The following is a 26,060-nucleotide window of genomic DNA, read 5'->3' as shown; positions in this document are numbered from 1 at the left end:
AATTTTATGCTCTAATTTTAAAACCCGTATTACTGTGGTAAATTTGTTTCGAAATTGGCTCAAAACTCTTTTAGGTAACTAGTTTTAAATGTATTTTTTTTTTATTATTATAAGAGCACTTAGCACTAATTTGTTTCGAAATTGGCTCAAAACTCTTTTAGGTAACTAGTTTTAAATGTATTTTTTTTTTATTATTATAAGAGCACTTAGCACTACGACCTGAAAGATGTATTGTGCCTTTTTCATGGATTAAAAGTATTTCTCTGAGCCCAAATTCCTCAACAAATTTTAGTGTTTGTCCTATTTTATGGAGCCCTTTTTTCCTCTGGTAAAATATGTTTACACTGGTGTTTGCCCCTCTTATGCATCAGTGCTGGACACGGACATTCAGTGTCTTACTAGTATTGCCTATGGTTCTTTTAAGGTCCTCTTGTTGTTGTAAGAGGAAAAACATTCCCCATACTTGTACGGGGAGTGCTGCTGGAGTGACAGTCCTTGACCGGATATACTACATATAGTAAGTCCGGGTGTTCCGGTAACATAGAACCGACTGTTTGAGGAACGCCACTTACATTTGTTAATATACTGCCCACATTGAAAATTTCTAATTTTTTAAAAGCTATATCCCATCTGTGATAACCACAATCATGATCAACAGATTGAGATGGGCAGGTCACACATTGCGGGCTAACACGTGTTACCCACCTCAACAAATACGCTTCGGTAAATGCCACAGACAGAGAAGAAGGGACCGCCCGCCGCTTAAAACATTATAACTGGTTGTAGTACATAAGAATGCAATGCAATCTCTTAACCTGAAGGCGAGTTCCCAATTGGTCTATATCTGGAGTCCTTAGTTACCTAGCGAAAAGAAAAGTCCTCTTTTCATTAGCATTTATCAACAGCTCCCATTTGCTACCCATATTGTACGAACACATCCTTAAGTTATCGGGGTCCACATTTTGGCCGATATCTCGAGACCCTAGTCACGGAGCGGCATCAAAAATACTCTATACTATAGAATCATCAGCAGCTTCCATTTGCTACCCATATTGTACAAACACATCCTAGGGTTACCCGGGTCCACGTTTTGGATTATATCTCCAGACCCTAGTCACGGAACGGTATGAAAAATACTCTATACTATAGAAATCATCAACCGCTTCCATTTGCTACCCAAATTGTACAAACACATCCTAGGGTTACCCGGGTTCACGTTTTGGCCTATTTCTCGAGACCCTGGTATCCGATTCTTAAAATTTCAAAACACAAACCATCTACTGAATAGTCCAAACAAAGCCTAAAAACTTGGTTTGGATAGGTGAGCCCGTTCTTGAGTTATAAGATATTTTACATATACACGCTTTAAAATTCACTTCACAGAAACTACTGTGAAACCGGCAGAAATATTTCCTTCACTGACATCATAACCTCATTGAAAAAAATGGAATCAGTTGTCATGATTCATTATTGAATTATGCTCAGTTGTAACTTGACTTGAATACGGAGAACACGAAAATAAAAATTTTAAATAATAATAAATAATAAATTTTCAAAGCACAAAAAAAAAAAAACAATTCGTGTGTTATTGTTTCAATAGTGTAAATAGTGAATTCCAGATGGGCAGATCGTTCACACGTAGCTGTGGAATTTTTTGTGGCGTAATGTTCAAGAACGCAAAATTGTTGCTGGCAAATAGGCAACTTATCGGTTGCACCTACACACAATTGTAAGTATTACTTATTTCATAGAAAAATCTAATTTCAATGAAAATTATATAACCCCCCTACCAAAGCATATCGTACCAGTTCGAATGTGTCTACATGAACTCGATATGGAAATCGCAATTCGCAACTTAATTTTTTCAAGTTTGTTTACTTCTCTTTGTAGCACAGCTGCCGGCAGAAACGTGAACTGTCCTCAACGAGACTTCTTCACTTTTAGTGATCTTACAAACAAGAATCGGGAATATGCCAAAAAGGAGTTAATTGGGTAGGCGTGCAAATGTGTATTGCATCCGCTATTACTCACTTAAGTTGGCGTTTCGCAAATTTGCAGATACTCGATGCAAGAAATGTATGATGTGGTCGCCGACGTATCGAACTATTATAAGTTTGTGCCATACGTGAAGAAATCACTCGTACACAGTAAGCGTAATGACGGCTTCAAGGCTGACTTAATTGTCGGTTTCCCACCGCTGAATGAAAGTTATACATCAAATGTTTCGCTTCAAAATCCTGTGCTGGTAAAATCTGTATGCACAGATGGAAGATTATTCAACTATTTGCGTAACAATTGGCGATTTAGTCCCGGTCTGAAGGATATTCCACAATCTTGTGTTGTGGATTTCAAAGTAGCTTTCGAATTCAAATCGCTGATACACAGCAATATTGCAAATATTTTTTTCGATTTAATTTGCGATCAAATGGACCATGCTTTTGTGGCGGAAGCTGAACGACGATATGGACCACCTTCAATTAAATCGCTTATATTATGGCGAAGATCTTGACCAAGACGCAATGAACAAGTTAAACATAAATAACTCCGTATTCAAGTACTTTTGTGTGATTGATTATTTTTATTTATATACTTTTATTATTATATTATATATTATATTATATATTATTATTATATATTGCAAAAATATCATTGTTAAACTTATACATACATTTGTACATAAGTGCATACATACATAAGTATATTTTTACTTATAGTTCACACGAGATCACACTATTTTGTACATAGCTTTACATGGTAATCATAAGCAAACAAGAAAAAAAGCCTCACCGACAGTACCCAGAGCTGAGGTGTGTATCTTTTTCAAACAAAATTACTCAAAGATAACAAATTTATTAAATTAGTGGTTAAGTCTATTGTAAATAAACATTTTAAAATAAGAAATAATAACCAAACTGTTACAGTTCCTTTTTGTGGTATAACAACCGTGCTTTTTTAAGTTCCTGGGTAAAATGTATGAGTGGATGGATGATATTAACTCTTAACGGCCGAGAGCTTTTTTGTAATACTCGCCAATAAGACGCCGGGGAAATTAGAGGTGAAATTCTGAAACGTTTATAAGAATGAAAACTTTAACTAAACATTAATCTGATTTATTTTGATATTAATTCAATATATTTACTTGATTTATAATTTTATGTGGTCAACAAACCAGGGATGTACAAAGTTGCAATTCTTTTCATGTCCCCGTAGCGGTCGTTAAGGGTTAACTTTCTTATCGGTAAACTATTAAAGCTATGAACGTGCAATACTTAACTACCGTTATTGCGATTTGAAAGACAGTTGGTTGTTCTAATGAAACACATTCAGACAGAACTTTTTCATTCAGTATCGAAGTTTATTTTCTTAGTCGATATGGGTCTTGCTGGACGAGCTTGCGAATTATTCTAAAAAAAAAAAAAAAAAAAAAAATTTGTCAATTTTCAATATTTTTTAATAATCATTTGTTTTTAACTCGTTACGTTTAATTACATAAATTTGTCAATTTTCAATATTTTTTAATAAAAATTTACGTTAACATAGTTTAATACATCTATATTAATATTATAAAGAGGAAAACTTTGTTTGTTTGTAATGAATAGGCTCAAAAACTACTGGACCGATTTTAAAAATTCTTTCACCATTCGAAAGCTACATCATCCACGAGTAACATGGATTATATTTTATTTTGGAAATAGGGCTCGAGATATAGGTCAAAACGTGGACCCGGGTAACCTTCGGATGTGTATGTACAATATGGGTATCAAATGGAAGCTGCTGGTGAATGCTTTAGTCCAGAGTATTTTTCATGCCGCTCCGTGACTAGGGTATCGAGATAGAGACCAAAACGTGGACCCTAGAATGTGTTTGTACAATATGGATATCAAATTGAAGCTGTTGGTGAATGCTTTAGTACAGAGTATTTTTTATGCCGCTCCGTGACTGGGGTCTCGAGATATAGGTCAACACGTGGACCCGGGTAACCTTTGGTTGTGTATGTACAATATGGGTATCAAATGAAAGCTGTTGATAAGTGCTTTAATACGGGGTAATTTTCATACCTATTGATGACTAGGGTCTGGAAATATATGCCAAAACGTGGACCCGCCGTGTCTTTGCACCGAATTAAACCAAATTACACACATTGTTAAGGAGGTATTGAAGATGGTTTCCGTATAGTTTGGATACCTATTGGTAGATAGGGTCTCGAGATATAGGTCAAAACGTGGACCCGGGTAACCTTCGGATGTGTATGTACAATATGGGTATCAAATGGAAGCTGTCGGTGAATGCTTTAGTTCAGAGTATTTCCATCCGCTCCGTGACTAGGGTCTCGAGATAGAGACCAAAACGTGGACCCTAGAATGTGTTTGTACAATATGGATATCAAATTGAAGCTGTTGGTGAATGCTTTAGTATAGAGTATTTTTCATGCCGCTCCGTGACTGGGGTCTCGAGATATAGGTCAACACGTGGACCCGGGTAACCTTTGGTTGTGTATGTACAATATGGGTATCAAATGAAAGCTGTTGATAAGTGCTTTAATACGGGGTAATTTTCATACCTATTGATGACTAGGGTCTGGAAATATATGCCAAAATGTGGACCCGCCGTGTCTTTGCACCGAATTAAACCAAACTTACACACATTGTTAAGGAGGTATTGATGGTTTCCGTATAGTTTGGATACCTATTGGTAGATAGGGTCTCGGGATATAGGTCAAAACGTGGACCCGGGTAACCTTCGGATGTGTATGTACAATATGGGCATCAAATGGAAGCTGTTGGTGAATGCTTTAGTTCAGAGTATTTCCATCCGCTCCGTGACTAGGGTCTCGAGATAGAGACCAAAACGTGGACCCTAGAATTTGTTTGTACAATATGGATATCAAATGAAAGCTGTTGATAAGTGCTTTAATACGGGGTAATTTTCATACCTATTGATGACTAGGGTCTCGAAATATATGCCAAAACGTGGACCCGCCGTGTCTTTGAACCGAATTAAACCAAACTTACACACATTGTTAAGTAAGTATTGAAAATGGGTTTCGTAAAGTTTGGTTGTAATTCGGAGCACTGGCAACGGGTACAGCGCTCTTTTGAACCAGCCATAATGTCGCTTACTGTTTTAACGCTTGGGGCGGAACTGAACTGTCAAATTTACAGTGTGAGTTACAATGTGTCAATATTTCTTTCTGATTTGGATGCCATAAGGAAAAAAACGTAAGTGCAACATGTAAAAATTGTTTGTGAATTTTTTTGGAGTGGATTTTGGAACAGTGAGTAATTTCTTACGAAATTTGAGAATTTAATGTGAAATCCGAATGAAATTATGTGTTCGTGGAAAAAAAATTTGTTTTCGTTTTTTTTTTTTGAAAAATATAAATGGATAATGGTTAAAAAAGCTCCAATGCTTAATAAAACATATAAATTGAAACGAAAAATTCATGGATGATCAGGAAAAAAGACGATTGTTTATTCATATGCGTTGATTTGAAATTTAAAAACAATCTTCTTTTTTCCTGATTTTCAATTTATATTTTATATTTACTCAAAAACAAATAGAAAAACAAAAATTATTGTTTATGCCAAAGCGCTTGAATGAAGAATAAAGAAATAAATAATATGAAAATCATATATTTTCTGTTCTAAACCATATCTATTCTAGTTTAGTGTGCCCAGCGAAGGGGGCCGGGTTTGCTAGTATATCGCACCCTAAATACAAAAGGGTAACAACTCAAAATGTACGTTCTGCTCAAATATGAACGAGACGGTATCAATAAAACGGTCCGCGGATGACATATGGCAAAAATAATTTTTTTGTTTTTTGGTAGGACTGTTATAAGCTTACATGGCAAATTTCAGCGTGATATATCACATAGTTTGGTTTCTGTGCTACTGTAAACAAGTCAAGCTCGAGAGTGGAAAATTTAGAGTTGTGCCCCTTTTGTATTTAGGGTGCGATATAATAAATTGCCTTTTGTTCGGTCCTCGAATAATCTTTCCTACTAACAAAAAAAAAAAAAATCACAAAAATCGACTATTTTTTGGCCCCAAACAGTGGCGGTCCCCCTTAATTTCCGAGAATTCGCTCTCAAAGAGAAAAATAAAAAAAATTAAATGAACGCAAAGCAGTAAAAATTTGCAAGCTCACCTTATTAAATTGTTGACGGGAAGAAGTCACAAAAAGTAAAAGAAAAAAAAATTAAAAAAAAAAAATTAAAAAATAAAGCAAATATAATGCAAAATAACGACCCTAGCACCACATGATTTATTTCGTCCATAATAATTTATTCTATTTCATCAACGATGTCAGATGAAGAACATTAAATTTTCAATTGAATTGTTGTGGCAATCATAGCTTTTTATATATTTTCCTTGCTGCTGTATATGCATGTATGGGGGCGTCCATAAATTACGTGAGGTATCGTGAGATTTTATTCAACCCCCTCCCCCATCCCCCAATCTCACGTGAGATTTTTCAAAATGTGGGTTTCTTATGTAAACGCGTTGGATTGTTATTGTAAAAAGAAAAAAAAAATTGCTTCGTGCTTTTATTTACGACTAGTTAAGACTAGTAATCAATATTGCTGAGAGTTATAAGTGTAATAAAAATTTATCAATAGAAGACTTAAATCGTAACTACTGCGATTAAAAAAAGAATATCTACTCTAATTCAGTCCATGGAGAATCATGCGCGGTTTCAAGAGAGACTATTGGGACCAACATGTCCATATGATTTTCAGTAAAATCATGTGCTCCTTCAACTTCGTTCTAATCTAGCCACTCTAAGCCGTTGACGCTTGCGCACAGTAACTCATTAGCTCGTCTTGTGACAATCCGTGAGGGTCGCACTTTGCGGAACATACGCGCTTGCTTAGCTGGTGCAATGTGAGCTGCTCTCCTGTGCTCTGCAGCTCTTGTGATAGATGCGAAGTAAATACCGCATGTACTGCAGCATATTTTCTCTAAATCATCACGTATACTTGGGCAATAGAGATCAATAGGCGTGCTGATGCAGGCATTCAGCGGTTGAATCGGTACGCGTATTAGAAATGGAGCAAATGATTTTCCGTCATGTTCTTTAAAGTCCGGAATTGTCAAACGTCAACCTGAGTGATAGGGCGTTCGGCTCATAGTGGCGCGAAAACAACCGACGGGCTACACTGTACCGCAAATTCAGATTAAATTGAGCTATTTGGTATAAAACAAATATGGTGGTTTGACAGTAGTAATGTATAACGTCGAAGTATGAATGAAATTATTTTCTTTTGAACGAATTAGTGAATGATCTTAATCATACTACCATTACGTTTGAGATTAAATCTTAAGCATGTACAATTTTTTTGTTTCAATCAGAAAAAAATTGCGTGATATTTGCCGAGACCCCCCCCCTCTCTCCAACGTAAGATTAGATGAGATTTGGCTCGACCCCCTCCCCCCCTTAAACATCTCACGTAATTTATGGACGCCCCCTATGCAAGTATATGATATACATACATATATTGCCAAATTAGTTAATAACCAAGAAGTGCAAGCATAAAACACCAAAGATATCTTCAATGCTTTCGATTTGCATTTCGCAAACTGCAGCAGCGGTGACTGGAAGCTGTGGTTCAGAAGTGCATGCCTCTACATGATTGACCGATTCCTATTTAATATAGGATATCTAAATTAGATACTCCATTTTAATCAATTTTTTTAATTTAAATTTAGAATTTTGTCTCAATTCGAAAAATTTTAATTCGTGTTTATTTTTACTTTGCGTTTAACTGTTTCTCTCACTTGCAAATTCTTACAAGTAAAAAAGTAAGTCTGTAAGTCGGTTTACTGACGATAGTTTAACGTGAGAACGTCATAAGAAAATACTGATGTACTGGTTGCAATTTTCAAAACAAAATTTTAATTTTATTTGTTTGATAGATATTTTGTATGGATATAGAGGAGGAGGTAAATGGAATCGCAATGGAATAGGTCAAGTTAAATTTACACAAACATGAAAGTTGACGAAACATTTCTCAAATTCATGAAAGATATGTTCAATTTCGATTGTGCATCAGACGTTAATAAGTCAAAAACACTAAGAGGCAACATCATCGATTTGCCTTTTTCAAGACACTTTACACTCGAAACACTCCCTTTCATTTCCTATTTTTCCTATCATCGTCCTATTCGCAACAGAGAAATGATTCATTACCATGCACACGGGAAGAAGGCATATGCAAATACAAATATGCGAATTTATATATGTACATATGCGCATATACATACATATATACATATGTTCACTCAAGTAGGTGTGCAGATGTCGAACGTTGCCGAATGCGGGGGCCGATTGTGCTCTATGTCGTTCGTTCCGCGCTTTCGCTTGCAGTTCATGCAAGGTAACGACCAGCCGGCTAAATCGAATTATAAGACGTTATCACGTCAAAATGTATACAGTAAAAACTTGCTACTTCCCCTCAAATTGAAATGTTATTTTGCTCTCTCACTCTCCCTTACTTTGCAATTGTTTTGGATACATGAACACCAAAACTTGTTAATTTGTTACAATTTTTACAATTTATTTGCTTCATGAACAGACCTTTTGACTGCCTTATAATATTTTATTTAAAATAAGCACAAAACTCTGCTCTTATTGCCGTACAAATTTCTGTTATACAGTTTACCGATTTCAATAAATATGCGTGCCAGTGATTTAGTCGAAAAAATATATGATTATATTTTAATAATAAAATAACACATAATAATACTATATAAGTACTTTATTTTTAAAATGGGACATTTTGAAGTGAAAACTTCTTTAGAATCGTTGGGAGTGATTTGAGACTCGATGAAACGAAAAAGCGACACCAAAAAGAAGAAGAAAAAAGAGATACGTATATATATGTATGTATAGAAAATGCTTTATTACCAGGCACACAGAAGGATGGCATAAGCAAATTTAAATTTGTGAACTTATATATGTATTTATATATGCGGATATATGTATATATGTTGTGTGTATGTACATATGTGTAAGTAAAATTTTTTGATATTTCGCTTAGTTTTCGAGATATTTAATAAAAAAGGTCTCAAAATGTCTCATTTCAGTAGTGTCTAAACTTTTTGATCTACATTATCGCACAATATGATTTTTCAATCACTTCAGGTGTTCTTCGTCCATCCAATTCCATTTGTTTCAACTCCAAATAAGTATTCTCATACTTCTTCGCCAACCACTCAGGTAATGGCTTAGACCAGTCTTCCGGAGGCTGTGTTCGCTTATTCCACGTTGTATTACCATAGTGTGCCTCCATGCGTTTTCGCCGTGGACATTTTGGTTATTATTTAACAACTAAATCATATCTGGTAATATGAAAATAGTGATTTAGAAAACAGCTGTTTGGAGCCGGCTCTCTTCTTCTTCTTATGAAAAAATAGTCAACAATAATTTTATGCTCTAATTTTAAAACCCGTATTACTGTGGTAAATTTGTTTCGAAATTGGCTCAAAACTCTTTTAGGTAACTAGTTTTAAATGTATTTTTTTTTTATTATTATAAGAGCACTTAGCACTACGACCTGAAAGATGTATTGTGCCTTTTTCATGGATTAAAAGTATTTCTCTGAGCCCAAATTCCTCAACAAATTTTAGTGTTTGTCCTATTTTATGGAGCCCTTTTTTCCTCTGGTAAAATATGTTTACACTGGTGTTTGCCCCTCTTATGCATCAGTGCTGGACACGGACATTCAGTGTCTTACTAGTATTGCCTATGGTTCTTTTAAGGTCCTCTTGTTGTTGTAAGAGGAAAAACATTCCCCATACTTGTACGGGGAGTGCTGCTGGAGTGACAGTCCTTGACCAGATATACTACATATAGTAAGTCCGGTTGTTCCGGTAACATAGAACCGACTGTTTGAGGAACGCCACTTACATTTGTTAATATACTGCCCACATTGAAAATTTCTAATTTTTTAAAAGCTATATCCCATCTGTGATAACCACAATCATGATCAACAGATTGAGATGGGCAGGTCACACATTGCGGGCTAACACGTGTTACCCACCTCAACAAATACGCTTCGGTAAATGCCACAGACAGAGAAGAAGGGACCGCCCGCCGCTTAAAACATTATAACTGGTTGTAGTACATAAGAATGCAATGCAATCTCTTAACCTGAAGGCGAGTTCCCAATTGGTCTATATCTGGAGTCCTTAGTTACCTAGCGAAAAGAAAAGTCCTCTTTTCATTAGCATTTATCAACAGCTCCCATTTGCTACCCATATTGTACGAACACATCCTTAAGTTATCGGGGTCCACATTTTGGCCGATATCTCGAGACCCTAGTCACGGAGCGGCATCAAAAATACTCTATACTATAGAATCATCAGCAGCTTCCATTTGCTACCCATATTGTACAAACACATCCTAGGGTTACCCGGGTCCACGTTTTGGATTATATCTCCAGACCCTAGTCACGGAACGGTATGAAAAATACTCTATACTATAGAAATCATCAACCGCTTCCATTTGCTACCCATATTGTACAAACACATCCTAGGGTTACCCGGGTTCACGTTTTGGCCTATTTCTCGAGACCCTGGTATCCGATTCTTAAAATTTCAAAACACAAACCATCTACTGAATAGTCCAAACAAAGCCTAAAAATTTGGTTTGGATAGGTGAGCCCGTTCTTGAGTTATAAGATATTTTACATATACACGCTTTAAAATTCACTTCACAGAAACTACTGTGAAACCGGCAGAAATATTTCCTTCACTGACATCATAACCTCATTGAAAAAAATGGAATCAGTTGTCATGATTCATTATTGAATTATGCTCAGTTGTAGCTTGACTTGAATACGGAGAACACGAAAATAAAAATTTTAAATAATAATAAATAATAAATTTTCAAAGCACAAAAAAAAAAAAACAATTCGTGTGTTATTGTTTCAATAGTGTAAATAGTGAATTCCAGATGGGCAGATCGTTCACACGTAGCTGTGGAATTTTTTGTGGCGTAATGTTCAAGAACGCAAAATTGTTGCTGGCAAATAGGCAACTTATCGGTTGCACCTACACACAATTGTAAGTATTACTTATTTCATAGAAAAATCTAATTTCAATGAAAATTATATAACCCCCCTACCAAAGCATATCGTACCAGTTCGAATGTGTCTACATGAACTCGATATGGAAATCGCAATTCGCAACTTAATTTTTTCAAGTTTGTTTACTTCTCTTTGTAGCACAGCTGCCGGCAGAAACGTGAACTGTCCTCAACGAGACTTCTTCACTTTTAGTGATCTTACAAACAAGAATCGGGAATATGCCAAAAAGGAGTTAATTGGGTAGGCGTGCAAATGTGTATTGCATCCGCTATTACTCACTTAAGTTGGCGTTTCGCAAATTTGCAGATACTCGATGCAAGAAATGTATGATGTGGTCGCCGACGTATCGAACTATTATAAGTTTGTGCCATACGTGAAGAAATCACTCGTACACAGTAAGCGTAATGACGGCTTCAAGGCTGACTTAATTGTCGGTTTCCCACCGCTGAACGAAAATTATACCTCAAACGTTTCGCTTCAAAATCCTGTGCTGGTAAAATCTGTATGCACAGATGGAAGATTATTCAACTATTTGCGTAACAATTGGCGATTTAGTCCCGGTCTGAAGGATATTCCACAATCTTGTGTTGTGGATTTCAAAGTAGCTTTCGAATTCAAATCGCTGATACACAGCAATATTGCAAATATTTTTTTCGATTTAATTTGCGATCAAATGGACCATGCTTTTGTGGCGGAAGCTGAACGACGATATGGACCACCTTCAATTAAATCGCTTATATTATGGCGAAGATCTTGACCAAGACGCAATGAACAAGTTAAACATAAATAACTCCGTATTCAAGTACTTTTGTGTGATTGATTATTTTTATTTATATACTTTTATTATTATATTATATATTATTATTATATATTGCAAAAATATCATTGTTAAACTTATACATACATTTGTACATAAGTGCATACATACATAAGTATATTTTTACTTATAGTTCACACGAGATCACACTATTTTGTACAAAGCTTTACATGGTAATCATAAGCAAACAAGAAAAAAAAGCCTCACCGACAGTACCCAGAGCTGAGGTGTGTATCTTTTTCAAACAAAATTACTCAAAGATAACAAATTTATTAAATTAGTGGTTAAGTCTATTGTAAATAAACATTTTAAAACAAGAAATAATAACCAAACTGTTACAGTTCCTTTTTGTGGTATAACAACCGTGCTTTTTTAAGTTCCTGGGTAAAATGTATGAGTGGATGGATGATATTAACTCTTAACGGCCGAGAGCTTTTTTGTAATACTCGCCCATAAGACGTCGGGGAAATTAGAGGTGAAATTCTGAAACGTTTATAAGAATGAAAACTTTAACTAAACATTAATCTGATTTATTTTGATATTAATTCAATATATTTACTTGATTTATAATTTTATGTGGTCAACAAACCAGGGATGTACAAAGTTGCAATTCTTTTCATGTCCCCGTAGCGGTCGTTAAGGGTTAACTTTCTTATCGGTAAACTATTAAAGCTATGAACGTGCAATACTTAACTACCGTTATTGCGATTTGAAAGACAGTTGGTTGTTCTAATGAAACACATTCAGACAGAACTTTTTCATTCAGTATCGAAGTTTATTTTCTTAGTCGATATGGGTCTTGCTGGACGAGCTTGCGAATTATTCTAAAAAAAAAAAAAAAAAAAAAAAAATTGTCAATTTTCAATATTTTTTAATAAAAATTTACGTTAACATAGTTTAATACATCTATATTAATATTATAAAGAGGAAAACTTTGTTTGTTTGTAATGAATAGGCTCAAAAACTACTGGACCGATTTTAAAAATTCTTTCACCATTCGAAAGCTACATCATCCACGAGTAACATGGATTATATTTTATTTTGGAAATAGGGCTCGAGATATAGGTCAAAACGTGGACCCGGGTAACCTTCGGATGTGTATGTACAATATGGATATCAAATGGAAGCTGCTGGTGAATGCTTTAGTCCAGAGTATTTTTCATGCCGCTGCGTGACTAGGGTCTCGAGATAGAGACCAAAACGTGGACCCTAGAATGTGTTTGTACAATATGGATATCAAATTGAAGCTGTTGGTGAATGCTTTAGTACAGAGTATTTTTTATGCCGCTCCGTGACTGGGGTCTCGAGATATAGGTCAAAACGTGGACCCGGGTAACCTTTGGTTGTGTATGTACAATATGGGTATCAAATGAAAGCTGTTGATAAGTGCTTTAATACGGGGTAATTTTCATACCTATTGATGACTAGGGTCTGGAAATATATGCCAAAACGTGGACCCGCCGTGTCTTTGCACCGAATTAAACCAAATTACACACATTGTTAAGGAGGTATTGAAGATGGTTTCCGTATAGTTTGGATACCTATTGGTAGATAGGGTCTCGAGATATAGGTCAAAACGTGGACCCGGGTAACCTTCGGATGTGTATGTACAATATGGGTATCAAATGGAAGCTGTTGGTGAATGCTTTAGTTCAGAGTATTTCCATCCGCTCCGTGACTAGGGTCTCGAGATAGAGACCAAAACGTGGACCCTAGAATGTGTTTGTACAATATGGATATCAAATGAAAGCTGTTGATAAGTGCTTTAATACGGGGTAATTTTCATACCTATTGATGACTAGGGTCTCGAAATATATGCCAAAACGTGGACCCGCCGTGTCTTTGAACCGAATTAAACCAAACTTACGCACATTGTTAAGTAAGTATTGAAAATGGGTTTCGTAAAGTTTGGTTGTAATTCGGAGCACTGGCAACGGGTACAGCGCTCTTTTGAACCAGCCATAATGTCGCTTACTGTTTTAACGCTTGGGGCGGAACTGAACTGTCAAATTGACAGTGTGAGTTACAATGTGTCAATATTTCTTTCTGATTTGGATGCCATAAGGAAAAAAACGTAAGTGCAACATGTAAAAATTGTTTGTGAATTTTTTTGGAGTGGATTTTGGAACAGTGAGTAATTTCTTACGAAATTTGAGAATTTAATGTGAAATCCGAATGAAATTATGTGTTCGTGGAAAAAAAATTTTTTTTCGTTTTTTTTTTTTGAAAAATATAAATGGATAATGGTTAAAAAAGCTCCAATGCTTAATAAAACATATAAATTGAAACGGAAAATTCATGGATGATCAGGAAAAAGGACGATTGTTTATTCATATGCGTTGATTTGAAATTTAAAAACAATCTTCTTTTTTCCTGATTTTCAAATTATATTTTATATTTACTCAAAAACAAATAGAAAACAAAAAATATTGTTTATGCCAAAGCGCTTGAATGAAGAATAAAGAAATAAATAATATGAAAATCATATATTTTCTGTTCTAAACCATATCTATTCTATTTTAGTGTGCCCAGCGAAGGGGGCCGGGTTTGCTAGTATATCGCACCCTAAATACAAAAGGGTCACAACTCAAAATGTACGTTCTGCTCAAATATGAACGAGACGGTATCAATAAAACGGTCCGCGGATGACATATGGCAAAAATAATTTTTTTGTTTTTTGGTAGGACTGTTATAAGCTTACATGGCAAATTTCAGCGTGATATATCACATAGTTTGGTTTCTGTGCTACTGTAAACAAGTCAAGCTCGAGTGTGGAAAATTTAGAGTTGTGCCCCTTTTGTATTTAGGGTGCGATATAATAAATTGCCTTTTGTTCGGTCCTCGAATAATCTTTCCTACTTACAAAAAAAAAAAAATCACAAAAATCGACTATTTTTTGGCCCCAAACAGTGGCGTTCCCCCTTAATTTCCGAGAATTCGCTCTCAACGAGAAAAATAAAAAAAATTAAATGAACGCAAAGCAGTAAAAATTTGCAAGCTCACCTTATTAAATTGTTGACGGGAAGAAGTCACAAAAAGTAAAAAAAAAAAAAATTAAAAAAAAAAAAATTTAAAAATAAAGCAAATATAATGCAAAATAACGACCCTAGCACCACATGATTTATTTCGTCCATAATAATTTATTGTATTTCATCAACGATGTCAGATGAAGAACATTAAATTTTCAATTGAATTGTTGTGGCAATCATAGCTTTCTATATATTTTCCTTGCTGCTGTATATGCATGTATGGGGGCGTCCATAAATTACGTGAGGTATCGTGAGATTTTATTCAACCCCCTCCCCCATCCCCCAATCTCACGTGAGATTTTTCAAAATGTGGGTTTCTTATGTAAACGCGTTGGATTGTTATTGTAAAAAGAAAAAAAAAATTGCTTCGTGCTTTTATTTACGACTAGTTAAGACTAGTAATCAATATTGCTGAGAGTTATAAGTGTAATAAAAATTTATCAATAGAAGACTTAAATCGTAACTACTGCGATTAAAAAAAGAATATCTACTCTAATTCAGTCCATGGAGAATCATGCGCGGTTTCAAGAGAGACTATTGGGACCAACATGTCCATATGATTTTCAGTAAAATCATGTGCTCCTTCAACTTCGTTCTAATCTAGCCACTCTAAGCCGTTGACGCTTGCGCACAGTAACTCATTAGCTCGTCTTGTGACAATCCGTGAGGGTCGCACTTTGCGGAACATACGCGCTTGCTTAGCTGGTGCAATGTGAGCTGCTCTCCTGTGCTCTGCAGCTCTTGTGATAGATGCGAAGTAAATACCGCATGTACTGCAGCATATTTTCTCTAAATCATCACGTATACTTGGGCAATAGAGATCAATAGGCGTGCTGATGCAGGCATTCAGCGGTTGAATCGGTACGCGTATTAGAAATGGAGCAAATGATTTTCCGTCATGTTCTTTAAAGTCCGGAATTGTCAAACGTCAACCTGAGTGATAGGGCGTTCGGCTCATAGTGGCGCGAAAACAACCGACGGGCTACACTGTACCGCAAATTCAGATTAAATTGAGCTATTTGGTATAAAACAAATATGGTGGTTTGACAGTAGTAATGTATAACGTCGAAGTATGAATGAAATTATTTTCTTTTGAACGAATTAGTGAATGATCTTAATCATACTACGATTACGTTTGAGATTAAATCTTAAGCATGTACAATTTTTTTGTTTCAATCAGAAAAAAATTGCGTGATATTTGCCGAGACCCCCCCCCCCCCCCTCTCTCCAACGTAAGATTAGATGAGATTTGGCTCGACCCCCTCCCCCCCTTAAACATCTCACGTAATTTATGGACGCCCCCTATGCAAGTATATGATATACATACATATATTGCCAAATTAGTTAATAACCAAGAAGTGCAAGCATAAAACACCAAAGATATCTTCAATGCTTTCGATTTGCATTTCGCAAACTGCAGCAGCGGTGACTGGAAGCTGTGGTTCAGAAGTGCATGCCTCTACATGATTGACCGATTTCTATTTAATATAGGATATCTAAATTAGATACTCCATTTTAATCAATTTTTTTAATTTAAATTTAGAATTTTATCTCAATTCGAAAAATTTTAATTCGTGTTTATTTTTACTTTGCGTTTAACTGTTTCTCTCACTTGCAAATTCTTACAAGTAAAAAAGTAAGTCTGTAAGTCGGTTTACTGACGATAGTTTAACGTGAGAACGTCATAAGAAAATACTGATGTACTGGTTGCAATTTTCAAAACAAAATTTTAATTTTATTTGTTTGATAGATATTTTGTATGGATATAGAGGAGGAGGTAAATGGAATCGCAATGGAATAGTTCAAGTTAAATTTACACAAACATGAAAGTTGACGAAACATTTCTCAAATTCATGAAAGATATGTTCAATGTCGATTGTGCATCAGACGTTAATAAGTCAAAAACACTAAGAGACAACATCATCGATTTGCCTTTTTCAAGACACTTTACACTCGAAACACTCCCTTTCATTTCCTATTTTTCCTATCATCGTCCTATTCGCAACAGAGAAATGATTCATTACCATGCACACGGGAAGAAGGCATATGCAAATACAAATATGCGAATTTATATATGTACATATGCGCATATACATACATATATACATATGTTCACTCAAGTAGGTGTGCAGATGTCGAACGTTGCCGAATGCGGGGGCCGATTGTGCTCTATGTCGTTCGTTCCGCGCTTTCGCTTGCAGTTCATGCAAGGTAACGACCAGCCGGCTAAATCGAATTATAAGACGTTATCACGTCAAAATGTATACAGTAAAAACTTGCTACTTCCCCTCAAATTGAAATGTTATTTTGCTCTCTCACTCTCCCTTACTTTGCAATTGTTTTGGGTACATGAACACCAAAACTTGTTAATTTGTTACAATTTTTACAATTTATTTGCTTCATGAACAGACCTTTTGACTGCCTTATAATATTTTATTTAAAATAAGCACAAAACTCTGCTCTTATTGCCGTACAAATTTCTGTTATACAGTTTACCGATTTCAATAAATATGCGTGCCAGTGATTTAGTCGAAAAAATATATGATTATATTTTAATAATAAAATAACACATAATAATACTATATAATAATACGAAAATATAATTTAGTTTGCATGAAGAATCAAAAAAAGAAAGTACTTTATTTTTAAAATGGGACATTTTGAAGTGAAAACTTCTTTAGAATCGTTGGGAGTGATTTGAGACTCGATGAAACTAAAAAGCGACACCAAAAAGAAGAAGAAAAAAGATATACGTATATATATGTATGTATAGAAAATGCTTTATTACCAGGCACACAGAAGGATGGCATAAGCAAATTTAAATTTGTGAACTTATATATGTATTTATATATGCGGATATATGTATATATGTTGTGTGTATGTACATATGTGTAAGTAAAATTTTTTGATATTTCGCTTAGTTTTCGAGATATTTAATAAAAAAGGTCTCAAAATGTCTCATTTCAGTAGTGTCTAAACTTTTTGATCTACATTATCGCACAATATGATTTTTCAATCACTTCAGATGTTCTTCGTCCATCCAATTCCATTTGTTTCAACTCCAAATAAGTATTCTCATACTTCTTCGCCAACCACTCAGGTAATGGCTTAGACCAGTCTTCCGGAGGCTGTGTTCGCTTATTCCACGTTGTATTACCATAGTGTGCCTCCATGCGTTTTCGCCGTGGACATTTTGGGTATTATTTAACAACTAAATCATATCTGGTAATATGAAAATAGTGATTTAGAAAACAGCTGTTTGGAGCCGGCTCTCTTCTTCTTCTTATGAAAAAATAGGCAACAATAATTTTATGCTCTAATTTTAAAACCCGTATTACTGTGGTAAATTTGTTTCGAAATTGGCTCAAAACTCTTTTAGGTAACTAGTTTTAAATGTATTTTTTTTTTTATTATTATAAGAGCACTTAGCACTAGGACCTGAAAGATGTATTGTGCCTTTTTCATGGATTAAAAGTATTTCTCTGAGCCCAAATTCCTCAACAAATTTTAGTGTTTGTCCTATTTTATGGAGCCCTTTTTCCTCTGGTAAAATATGTTTACACTGGTGTTTGCCCCTCTTATGCATCAGTGCTGGACACGGACATTCAGTGTCTTACTAGTATTGCCTATGGTTCTTTTAAGGTCCTCTTGTTGTTGTAAGAGGAAAAACATTCCCCATACTTGCTGCTGGAGTGACAGTCCTTGACCGGATATACTACATATAGTAAGTCCGGGTGTTCCGGTAACATAGAACCGACTGTTTGAGGAACGCCACTTACATTTGTTAATATACTGCCCACATTGAAAATTTCTAATTTTTTAAAAGCTATATCCCATCTGTGATAACCACAATCATGATCAACAGATTGAGATGGGCAGGTCACACATTGCGGGCTAACACGTGTTACCCACCTCAACAAATACGCTTCGGTAAATGCCACAGACAGAGAAGAAGGGACCGCCCGCCGCTTAAAACATTATAACTGGTTGTAGTACATAAGAATGCAATGCAATCTCTTAACCTGAAGGCGAGTTCCCAATTGGTCTATATCTGGAGTCCTTAGTTACCTAGCGAAAAGAAAAGTCCTCTTTTCATTAGCATTTATCCACAGCTCCCATTTGCTACCCATATTGTACGAACACATCCTTAAGTTATCGGGGTCCACATTTTGGCCGATATCTCGAGACCCTAGTCACGGAGCGGCATCAAAAACACTCTATACTATAGAATCATCAGCAGCTTCCATTTGCTACCCATATTGTACAAACACATCCTAGGGTTACCCGGGTCCACGTTTTGGATTATATCTCCAGACCCTAGTCACGGAACGGTATGAAAAATACTCTATACTATAGAAATCATCAACCGCTTCCATTTGCTACCCATATTGTACAAACACATCCTAGGGTTACCCGGGTTCACGTTTTGGCCTATTTCTCGAGACCCTGGTATCCGATTCTTAAAATTTCAAAACACAAACCATCTACTGAATAGTCCAAACAAAGCCTAAAAATTTGGTTTGGATAGGTGAGCCCGTTCTTGAGTTATAAGATATTTTACATATACACGCTTTAAAATTCACTTCACAGAAACTACTGTGAAACCGGCAGAAATATTTCCTTCACTGACATCATAACCTCATTGAAAAAAATGGAATCAGTTGTCATGATTCATTATTGAATTATGCTCAGTTGTAACTTGACTTGAATACGGAGAACACGAAAATAAAAATTTTAAATAATAATAAATAATAAATTTTCAAAGCACAAAAAAAAAAAAACAATTCGTGTGTTATTGTTTCAATAGTGTAAATAGTGAATTCCAGATGGGCAGATCGTTCACACGTAGCTGTGGAATTTTTTGTGGCGTAATGTTCAAGAACGCAAAATTGTTGCTGGCAAATAGGCAACTTATCGGTTGCACCTACACACAATTGTAAGTATTACTTATTTCATAGAAAAATCTAATTTCAATGAAAATTATATAACCCCCTACCAAAGCATATCGTACCAGTTCGAATGTGTCTACATGAACTCGATATGGAAATCGCAATTCGCAACTTAATTTTTTCAAGTTTGTTTACTTCTCTTTGTAGCACAGCTGCCGGCAGAAACGTGAACTGTCCTCAACGAGACTTCTTCACTTTTAGTGATCTTACAAACAAGAATCGGGAATATGCCAAAAAGGAGTTAATTGGGTAGGCGTGCAAATGTGTATTGCATCCGCTATTACTCACTTAAGTTGGCGTTTCGCAAATTTGCAGATACTCGATGCAAGAAATGTATGATGTGGTCGCCGACGTATCGAACTATTATAAGTTTGTGCCATACGTGAAGAAATCACTCGTACACAGTAAGCGTAATGACGGCTTCAAGGCTGACTTAATTGTCGGTTTCCCACCGCTGAACGAAAGTTATACCTCAAACGTTTCGCTTCAAAATCCTGTGCTGGTAAAATCTGTATGCACAGATGGAAGATTATTCAACTATTTGCGTAACAATTGGCGATTTAGTCCCGGTCTGAAGGATATTCCACAATCTTGTGTTGTGGATTTCAAAGTAGCTTTCGAATTCAAATCGCTGATACACAGCAATATTGCAAATATTTTTTTCGATTTAATTTGCGATCAAATGGACCATGCTTTTGTGGCGGAAGCTGAACGACGATATGGACCACCTTCAATTAAATCGCTTATATTATGGCGAAGATCTTGACCAAGACGCAATGAACAAGTTAAACATAAATAACTCCGTATTCAAGTACTTTTGTGTGATTGATTTTTTTTATTTATATACTTTTATTATTATATTATATATGATATTATATATTATTATTATATATTGCAAAAATATCATTGTTAAACTTATACATACATTTGTACATAAGTGCATACATACATAAGTATATTTTTACTTATAGTTCACACGAGATCACACTATTTTGTACATAGCTTTACATGGTAATCATAAGCAAACAAGAAAAAAAAGCCTCACCGACAGTACCCAGAGCTGAGGTGTGTATCTTTTTCAAACAAAATTACTCAAAGATAACAAATTTATTAAATTAGTGGTTAAGTCTATTGTAAATAAACATTTTAAAACAAGAAATAATAACCAAACTGTTACAGTTCCTTTTTGTGGTATAACAACCGTGCTTTTTTAAGTTCCTGGGTAAAATGTATGAGTGGATGGATGATATTAACTCTTAAAGGCCGAGAGCTTTTTTGTAATACTCGCCAATAAGACGCCGGGGAAATTAGAGGTGAAATTCTGAAACGTTTATAAGAATGAAAACTTTAACTAAACATTAATCTGATTTATTTTGATATTAATTCAATATATTTACTTGATTTATAATTTTATGTGGTCAACAAACCAGGGATGTAGCGGTCGTTAAGGGTTAACTTTCTTATCGGTAAACTATTAAAGCTATGAACGTGCAATACTTAACTACCGTTATTGCGATTTGAAAGACAGTTGGTTGTTCTAATGAAACACATTCAGACAGAACTTTTTCATTCAGTATCGAAGTTTATTTTCTTAGTCGATATGGGTCTTGCTGGACGAGCTTGCGAATTATTCTAAAAAAAAAAAAAAAAAAAAAAAATTTGTCAATTTTCAATATTTTTTAATAATCATTTGTTTTTAACTCGTTACGTTTAATTACATAAATTTGTAAATTTTCAATATTTTTTAATAAAAATTTACGTTAACATAGTTTAATACATCTATATTAATATTATAAAGAGGAAAACTTTGTTTGTTTGTAATGAATAGGCTCAAAAACTACTGGAGCGATTTTAAAAATTCTTTCACCATTCGAAAGCTACATCATCCACGAGTAACATGGATTATATTTTATTTTTGGAAATAGGGCTCGAGATATAGGTCAAAACGTGGACCCGGGTAACCTTCGGATGTGTATGTACAATATGGGTATCAAATGGAAGCTGCTGGTGAATGCTTTAGTCCAGAGTATTTTTCATGCCGCTCCGTGACTAGGGTCTCGAGATAGAGACCAAAACGTGGACCCTAGAATGTGTTTGTACAATATGGATATCAAATTGAAGCTGTTGGTGAATGCTTTAGTACAGAGTATTTTTTATGCCGCTCCGTGACTGGGGTCTCGAGATATAGGTCAACACGTGGACCCGGGTAACCTTTGGTTGTGTATGTACAATATGGGTATCAAATGAAAGCTGTTGATAAGTGCTTTAATACGGGGTAATTTTCATACCTATTGATGACTAGGGTCTGGAAATATATGCCAAAACGTGGACCCGCCGTGTCTTTGCACCGAATTAAACCAAATTACACACATTGTTAAGGAGGTATTGAAGATGGTTTCCGTATAGTTTGGATACCTATTGGTAGATAGGGTCTCGAGATATAGGTCAAAACGTGGACCCGGTAACCTTCGGATGTGTATGTACAATATGGGTATCAAATGGAAGCTGTCGGTGAATGCTTTAGTTCAGAGTATTTCCATCCGCTCCGTGACTAGGGTCTCGAGATAGAGACCAAAACGTGGACCCTAGAATGTGTTTGTACAATATGGATATCAAATTGAAGCTGTTGGTGAATGCTTTAGTACAGAGTATTTTTCATGCCGCTCCGTGACTGGGGTCTCGAGATATAGGTCAACACGTGGACCCGGGTAACCTTTGGTTGTGTATGTACAATATGGGTATCAAATGAAAGCTGTTGATAAGTGCTTTAATACGGGGTAATTTTCATACCTATTGATGACTAGGGTCTGGAAATATATGCCAAAATGTGGACCCGCCGTGTCTTTGCACCGAATTAAACCAAACTTACACACATTGTTAAGTAAGTATTGAAAATGGGTTTCGTAAAGTTTGGTTGTAATTCGGAGCACTGGCAACGGGTACAGCGTTCTTTTGAACCAGCCATAATGCCGCTTACTTTTTTAACGCTTGGGGCGGAACTGAACTGTCAAATTGACAGTGTGAGTTACAATGTGTCAATATTTCTTTCTGATTTGGATGCCATAAGGAAAAAACGTAAGTGCAACATGTAAAAATTGTTTGTGAATTTTTTTGGAGTGGATTTTGGAACAGTGAGTAATTTCTTACGAAATTTGAGAATTTAATGTGAAATCCGAATGAAATTATGTGTTCGTGGAAAAAATTTTTTTTTTCGTTTTTTTTTTTTTGAAAATATAAATGGATAATGGTTAAAAAAGCTCCAATGCTTAATAAAACATATAAATTGAAACGAAAAATTCATGGATGATCAGGAAAAAAGACGATTGTTTATTCGTAGCCGAAATTTCATTCCGCAAACAAAATTTGATGGCACTTCTCTGCTCAATCAAATCAGACATTGTAAAAATCGAAAAATGCACTCTGGCAAGCGTAAATATATTACTAATATTGACATTCACATGAAAGTTGGCTCAGATGTTATTAACAGTGCTGCCAACTCATGAAAAAAATAACTAGAGCGAAATTTTAATCCCGCGAAGCTTAACAAATAAATTCACCTTACTTTTTGCCCACAGTAGTATATCGTCGATACGGCCTTGTAAGCCACATTCAGAAGGCTTGCTCGTATCACGCGGTAGTTGCAGACAATCATTTTCTACAGATAGCGTAGGGAGCATTTAGGTTATAAACTGTATGTAGTCAAAGGACCAAGTTTCACTTAGTAGCTGAAGCGTGCACCCCACCACCACTTCAACGCCGGCGAAAGATCAGGACGTAATCTATACTAATATTATAAAGAGGAAAACTTTGTTTGTTTGTAATGAATAGGCTCAAAAACTACTTGACCGATTTTAAAAATTCTTTCACCATTCGAAAGCTACATCATCCACGAGTAACATGGATTATATTTTATTTTGGAAATAGGGCTCGAGATATAGGTCAAAACGTGGACCCGGGTAACCTTCGGATGTGTATGTACAATATGGGTATCAAATGGAAGCTGCTAGTGAATGCTTTAGTACAGAGTATTTTTCATGCCGCTCCGTGACTAGGGTCTCGAGATAGAGACCAAAACGTGGACCCTAGAATGTGTTTGTACAATATGGATATCAAATTGAAGCTGTTGGTGAATGCTTTAGTATAGAGTATTTTTCATGCCGCTCCGTGACTGGGGTCTCGAGATATAGGTCAACACGTGGACCCGGGTAACCTTTGGTTGTGTATGTACAATATGGGTATCAAATGAAAGCTGTTGATAAGTGCTTTAATACGGGGTAATTTTCATACCTATTGATGACTAGGGTCTGGAAATATATGCCAAAATGTGGACCCGCCGTGTCTTTGCACCGAATTAAACCAAACTTACACACATTGTTAAGGAGGTATTGATGGTTTCCGTATAGTTTGGATACCTATTGGTAGATAGGGTCTCGGGATATAGGTCAAAACGTGGACCCGGGTAACCTTCGGATGTGTATGTACAATATGGGCATCAAATGGAAGCTGTTGGTGAATGCTTTAGTTCAGAGTATTTCCATCCGCTCCGTGACTAGGGTCTCGAGATAGAGACCAAAACGTGGACCCTAGAATGTGTATGTACAATATGGATATCAAATGAAAGCTGTTGATAAGTGCTTTAATACGGGGTAATTTTCATACCTATTGATGACTAGGGTCTCGAAATATATGCCAAAACGTGGACCCGCCGTGTCTTTGAACCGAATTAAACCAAACTTACACACATTGTTAAGTAAGTATTGAAAATGGGTTTCGTAAAGTTTGGTTGTAATTCGGAGCACTGGCAACGGGTACAGCGCTCTTTTGAACCAGCCATAATGTCGCTTACTGTTTTAACGCTTGGGGCGGAACTGAACTGTCAAATTGACAGTGTGAGTTACAATGTGTCAATATTTCTTTCTGATTTGGATGCCATAAGGAAAAAACGTAAGTGCAACATGTAAAAATTGTTTGTGAATTTTTTTGGAGTGGATTTTGGAACAGTGAGTAATTTCTTACGAAATTTGAGAATTTAATGTGAAATCCGAATGAAATTATGTGTTCGTGGAAAAAAAATTTGTTTTCGTTTTTTTTTTTTGAAAAATATAAATGGATAATGGTTAAAAAGCTCCAATGCTTAATAAAACATATAAATTGAAACGAAAAATTCATGGATGATCAGGAAAAAAGACGATTGTTTATTCATATGCGTTGATTTGAAATTTAAAAACAATCTTCTTTTTTCCTGATTTTCAAATTATATTTTATATTTACTCAAAAACAAATAGAAAAACAAAAAATATTGTTTATGCCAAAGCGCTTGAATGAAGAATAAAGAAATAAATAATATGAAAATCATATATTTTCTGTTCTAAACCATATCTATTCTATTTTAGTGTGCCCAGCGAAGGGGGCCGGGTTTGCTAGTATATCGCACCCTAAATACAAAAGGGTCACAACTCAAAATGTACGTTCTGCTCAAATATGAACGAGACGGTATCAATAAAACGGTCCGCGGATGACATATGGCAAAAATAATTTTTTTGTTTTTTGGTAGGACTGTTATAAGCTTACATGGCAAATTTCAGCGTGATATATCACATAGTTTGGTTTCTGTGCTACTGTAAACAAGTCAAGCTCGAGTGTGGAAAATTTAGAGTTGTGCCCCTTTTGTATTTAGGGTGCGATATAATAAATTGCCTTTTGTTCGGTCCTCGAATAATCTTTCCTACTTACAAAAAAAAAAAAATCACAAAAATCGACTATTTTTTGGCCCCAAACAGTGGCGTTCCCCCTTAATTTCCGAGAATTCGCTCTCAAAGAGAAAAATAAAAAAAATTAAATGAACGCAAAGCAGTAAAAATTTGCAAGCTCACCTTATTAAATTGTTGACGGGAAGAAGTCACAAAAATTTAAAAAAAAAAATTAAAAAATAAAGCAAATATAATGCAAAATAACGACCCTAGCACTACATGATTTATTTCGTCCATAATAATTTATTCTATTTCATCAACGATGTCAGATGAAGAACATTAAATTTTCAATTGAATTGTTGTGGCAATCATAGCTTTCTATATATTTTCCTTGCTGCTGTATATGCATGTATGGGGGCGTCCATAAATTACGTGAGGTATCGTGAGATTTTATTCAACCCCCCCCCCCATCCCCCAATCTCA

General features: G+C 35.5%; 3 protein-coding genes across 3 annotated transcripts; all 3 read left to right on the top strand.

Annotated features, from left to right (window-relative positions):
- Positions 1 to 1,576: 1,576 nt before the first annotated feature.
- LOC128868052 (coenzyme Q-binding protein COQ10, mitochondrial-like) lies at positions 1,577 to 2,543 on the top strand. Its single transcript, XM_054109781.1, has 3 exons — positions 1,577 to 1,730; positions 1,889 to 1,992; positions 2,059 to 2,543. Exons 1-3 carry the CDS (start codon positions 1,620 to 1,622, stop codon positions 2,507 to 2,509), a joined length of 666 nt encoding a protein of 221 aa, XP_053965756.1. The 5' UTR covers positions 1,577 to 1,619; the 3' UTR covers positions 2,510 to 2,543.
- Positions 2,544 to 11,168: 8,625 nt separating this feature from the next.
- On the top strand, positions 11,169 to 11,881 carry LOC128868224 (coenzyme Q-binding protein COQ10, mitochondrial-like). Its single transcript, XM_054110064.1, has one exon. The coding sequence runs from the start codon at positions 11,406 to 11,408 to the stop codon at positions 11,847 to 11,849; it is 444 nt and encodes a 147-aa protein (XP_053966039.1). The 5' UTR covers positions 11,169 to 11,405; the 3' UTR covers positions 11,850 to 11,881.
- Positions 11,882 to 19,972: 8,091 nt separating this feature from the next.
- Positions 19,973 to 20,685, top strand: LOC128868166 (coenzyme Q-binding protein COQ10, mitochondrial-like). The gene has a single exon (XM_054109970.1). It carries the CDS (start codon positions 20,210 to 20,212, stop codon positions 20,651 to 20,653), a length of 444 nt encoding a protein of 147 aa, XP_053965945.1. The 5' UTR covers positions 19,973 to 20,209; the 3' UTR covers positions 20,654 to 20,685.
- Positions 20,686 to 26,060: the final 5,375 nt, after the last annotated feature.

This window comes from Anastrepha ludens, chromosome 6, assembly GCF_028408465.1.
Source record: "Anastrepha ludens isolate Willacy chromosome 6, idAnaLude1.1, whole genome shotgun sequence".
NCBI lineage: Eukaryota > Metazoa > Arthropoda > Insecta > Diptera > Tephritidae > Anastrepha > Anastrepha ludens.
This window is presented reverse-complemented; position numbering and strand designations above follow the sequence as displayed.